Below are 5,004 nucleotides of genomic sequence, written 5' to 3' on the forward strand. Positions count from 1 at the left end.
GCCGGAACTGAGTTTTTACCCTGGAGGTCTCTTATTTCACTGTTGTTGGAAGGATAAGGGTGGGCGACTGACATTCAAGTAAGTTGAAATGTGAGCTGCACGTCTTCACATTTTTCAGTAATAAGTCATTTTGATGGCAAAGTCCTTTACTGAAAGGTAACTTAGATTCTGCTGGCAAAAAAACCCACTCCAATACAACAGGGATCTCTTCTAAATCTTAGCCAACCACCTGTTTAAGCATCTCACAAAGACCTGGCTCCCAGAACTCAGATTTCAACCCAATACAGTCTACTTTATTTCAGTCTACTAGAATTACTGAATAAAGATCTTGTCGTTGCTAGTTCAAGAAAAATAAGGGTAAAAGCCCTTGCCCTCCCCTTCAAAATTTGTTGCTAGTCATTTCTAGAAGCTGTATCACAAAGACCTGCAAAGAACACTCAACACAACCCCTCTTCTAGCCTCCTCATTTCATTTTCAGGAGATCTTCCACATCTCTGAATCCACAGATCTTCAGATTTACCAGCCCTAAGGTGTTTCTAGGAGCCAAAAGCTGGAACTCTTAGAGAGGCCTAAGCCACCCCTCTGGAATTTAGTCAAGAGTTACCTCCATAGCTCCCTTTGGCCCCTTTAAAAAATTTCAACGTAACAGAACTCAGTCAGGTACTTCCGTCCCACTTTTCAGCATTCTTTTAAACATATGGTTAGCAGCAACTGCTAGCATAGCTCTCTAAACCAAACAAAGACAGTGCAAGCTCAAAAATATTTCTCACTTCCATTTCTTTCAAGGGTAAGATGTGTTTTCTGCAAAGCTCATACTCAACAAAATACTCTGTATGCATCGATTTTAAAGAAAATATTTTATTACATTATGGGGAAGAAAGCATAATCATCCAAAGTTTGTATTGTTAAAAAAATTGAAAATTTAGACAGCGTATCGGTATATTCTGTTCCGCATGGGAATGATAAGAAGACTCTATATCATTACTAGATATTGCACAGTCTGAAAGAAACAAAAACAAATCACATGATCTTGGGAACCATCTCACATTATAAAAACCTACAAAGAAAACATTTTAAAAAAAGAAACCAACAAAACACACAATCCTTTCTTTCTACAGTAGCTTTAAGTTTATAATTCTTGGAATGACCGTATTCCACTGAAGACCATCTCAGTGACAGGAAGCTTCATTTCAGCAATCCCCTTGTGCAAATAAGATTAATAAAAAAAATAATAATAATGCAGTGAAGTCTTTTGATATCATGTGGGTGGCAATAACCACACAGCTGTTAGATCCCTGCCTGGAAAACAAAACGGGAAAGAAGGAAGGGGATTTAGGCCATAAGTTTCGCCTGCAACTCCATCTCTGCCGCCCTTTTGAGTGCAACATCCACCAGTAGCTGAAATCCACTAAAATCCTGGTTAAGGTCTGGTGGTGTTGGAGGAGGAGTGTTGAAGAGCCCACTTTGTGCATTTGCACCAGGTCCCAGTTTAGATGCGTCCTCATGGCAGGAGAGGGTGTTGTCTGTGAAGCTGCCGGCCAGGGGCTGCTGCAGGTCCGTGGTTTGGCCTACATCAGCTGGCTGGCAAAAGTGGAAAGGGGCATCTTTCAACGCAGTCACGGTTGTGTGGCAAATCACCGACGGCCGAGCCAGGACCGATCCCGGGGAAGCTGGCTTGGAAGAGGACAAAGTCTTGCCGAGCGGTGCAGCGGCGGGAAGGAAGGCAGTCTCCTCCAGCAGGGGAATGTAGTTCTTTGTGCTGATAGCAGACTCCACCAGGCTGCCCTCGGGAAGCTTGGTCCCTCGCCGCGAGATAGTGAACTGATTTGGGTCTTTGCCATCCTTCCTCAGCATGTCAGGTAACAGCCTGCGGCGTGCATTGATAAACCAGTTGCAGACCTGGGAATATAATGACATCTTAATTTCTACCTTCATTCACTTCCAACTATGTGCCATTAGAGCCACCGGGTTAGATTAATGAATCCCTCCAAGCAGTTTCCTTCACTGCAGAACAAAAGAGGGACCTACTGACAAGTTCTGACACGCCTGGCAAAGGCCCTTCCCTTGTCCCAGCTCTACTGACAACTCTCTGCTCCAGTTACAGAAAGCCTCGGGACATCGGAAGGCAGCGAGAAGCCCAAACAAGGGGTTTAGCTTTTAACTCTGTGCACACACATTAACCTATTGGGTATTGTTCCCTAGCTTAGGTTAATTAACAACAGGAAAACCTTTTCTCTCTGAAGAGAGCCACTCCTCCCACAAATAGTTACCGATTTTCCTTGTTCAACTGACTGTGTCGACAGACATAACATGAATTACCTCATTTAAGTTTGTCCTTGTTTAAACATCAAACCAGTTTCCTGGGCAATACAGGATAGTTTATAGTCTAACGACTTTTTTCTGTTTACTGCATAAAGGAAGTTTTCTTTATTATGTTATTTTATAGCCAACTATGAAATTTGTACCATTGAATTAATATGGAAAATTAAAGCAACATGAGTGCTCTCTATTTAGCACCTCCCAAAACCAAATCCAGGTTTATACAAGAAGTTCTCATGCAGCTACCTTCCCACAAGGTGGGAAGCAGCAATGGTCAACAGCTATTCCAACAAAGATGATCACAGAAGATGAGAATGATGTATGCAAGGGACCTCACACTGGTATCCCAGGAGCAGAATCCAAATTAACCACACAAAAGCCTCACCACACCTGTAACTAGCACACTTGAGTAGCTCTATCCCATACAGCTTGTTGCATTGATCCTAATGGAAGTCATCATGCACATTATATATGTACATATTCTGTAGGAACAAGCCTCAAGTGCAGTTTTTGAAGGGAACAGTTATACATTAAGCTGCGTATCTATCACCATAAAACTTGTGCTGACAAATAAATACCTCCTTCTCACAATAAATTACCTTGTATAGACACTTTGTATCTTGTGGGGCATTATTCCACAAAAAAATTAGCATGCATGCTAAAATTCATGGCTGTCAGTTCTCCAAGACATATCATTTTATTCCAAATAAATAAAGATCATCATAACATGCAATCAATCTGTATCCCCTTACAAGTGCTATCAGAAGGAGAGTAACAATAAAAAAACGCAATCTCATCTGCAGTGTAAACATTTGTATCCATGACTAGACTATAGGTAAATTAAAACACAAAACACCTTTTGAAGAGAGAACTCTTTTTTTTTTTTTTTAAATACCTGTAGTGTGGAAAGGTGTGTTTGTCGGGATAACAGCGCCTTTTCTTGCTCTGAAGGATAAGCATTGTATCGGTGCTCATACAGCCAGTCCCGAAGAATCTGCACAGATTCCTTGGGCAGGTTGCCACGCCTCCTCCGTTTGCCTGAGCCAGCAGATGAGGAAAGATCCAGTGGGACATCCATAGTGTCATCATCCTCCGTTTCACTGCCTGATATTGCAACTACACCTACAATTATAAGACAAGAACAGTCAGCCTCCTGAATCCATAAGCTACTCAGCTCCAGCATTATATGGCTCAGACATTTTATATTACATTAACTGTCTTTACTATGAATCATGAATATAGCCTCTTATACCAGAGATGTGTCCTGCAGTGTTAACTTATCATGCTGTAGCTCTTCTGTCAGCTGAACAAAAGGTAGCACCAATGACCTGCTCCTAGTATTCTTCTTCTCTACAAACCTTCATTTTCTTGTTCCCCTAGCAACCTTTTATCTGCTACATGTTATCAGACAGCTTCTATCTAATGCCAATATTGTCCAAATTTGCCGGCTATGGTATGCATTCAACACTTTTCTTCAAGGATAACTATCCAGTGGCTGGGCAAAAGGTCAACAAGCAAGAACTTAAAACACCCAACTCAAGCAATGGGTTATTTAATTACTTCTTAACATGCTGATGCTTCCCTCCTGGGAGAGATAGCTCGTCGACTTTATAAATGAATAGTCATATGTATTAATAAAACCTAATGGAAGAAGGAAAGAAGGGAAAAATTGTGTCTGCCCCCACTTCTAGGGGATTTTCACTAATGAAGGAAAAAAGTGCAGGAAAACAAAAGAACCAGGTGCCTAAGAGTCCACTAGTTCATCAGGAAATGGACTTTAATTTAGTTGCATTCTGTATCAAAGAACCATAATCATTTAATGCTTAGGTGCATTTGTTTTAAATGTACCATTTTGCATCCTGATTATTTTTTCAACTGCATGGTTTTCATCTCATATTTTAGTCTGTGGAAACATGTTCTGTGTTATGCATACTGCAAAGGCTCTGAATTTACAAGTTTTTTGCATACCTTTTCCCTTCAACATCAGGCAGGAATAATTTCAAAATCTGATTGTCCATTTATATATACACACCACACTGCTAGTAACATGAAGCTATGGTATGTATATCAAACAAACAATCCAGTATTCAATAGTAGGAAGGCTACAATTCCACTCCTCTGGCAGGACACACAAGTCACTAGCATTGTAAAACACAAAGAAAAACATGTCTTAAATACTCATCAGGTTAAACTCATCAGAAATTTTATAAATCCTACAAACTATATACAAGTCCAAATAAGATACTACTCATCTTCAACTAGTAATAATTTCAAATGAAATTTGGCTTTCAGAAGCATTTTTTATAAACTATAGAAGGAAAACAAGCTCTTAATCTTTCTGTCTGTTGAATTTAGACAAGGGGGGAGAAGAAACTTGTTCATTCTTAACATGAAAACTAAAAACCTGAATAGTAAAAGCCAGCTAAATGTCAAAAGTAAAATTTTATGTGGGCAACCACCCAGAATTAAAAAATTCTACTTAAGGAAACACCGTAAGCCCTAAAATACAAGATGTGTGCCTGTGAAAGTATTGTCATAGCCATAAGTAAAGACACAGAAGGAACCAATGCCATTTAAAAAATCAAACCAAACAAAAACAAATCCCACCAGAAACACCACCACCACAGAAAGAAAGAAGGTGTACATTTGCAAGTTTTCCTTAATGCTTGGGGGGGGGGGGGGGGG

General features: G+C 40.1%; 1 protein-coding gene across 1 annotated transcript in view; it reads right to left on the reverse strand.

Annotated features, from left to right (window-relative positions):
* Nucleotides 1–848: 848 nt before the first annotated feature.
* TGIF1 (TGFB-induced factor homeobox 1) overlaps nt 849–5,004 on the reverse strand; it is a 7,441-nt gene continuing 3,285 nt past the window's right edge. Inside the window, exons 2-3 of the mRNA XM_009082520.1 lie at nt 3,215–3,441; nt 849–1,899 (exon numbers count right to left, since the gene is read on the reverse strand). Coding sequence (XP_009080768.1) covers nt 1,333–1,899; nt 3,215–3,441 — 794 coding nt within the window. The 3' untranslated portion in view covers nt 849–1,332. The remainder of the gene's footprint in view (nt 1,900–3,214; nt 3,442–5,004) is intronic.

The sequence above is a fragment of the Acanthisitta chloris genome, unplaced genomic scaffold (genome assembly GCF_000695815.1).
Source record: "Acanthisitta chloris isolate BGI_N310 unplaced genomic scaffold, ASM69581v1 scaffold15569, whole genome shotgun sequence".
Taxonomy (NCBI): domain Eukaryota; kingdom Metazoa; phylum Chordata; class Aves; order Passeriformes; family Acanthisittidae; genus Acanthisitta; species Acanthisitta chloris.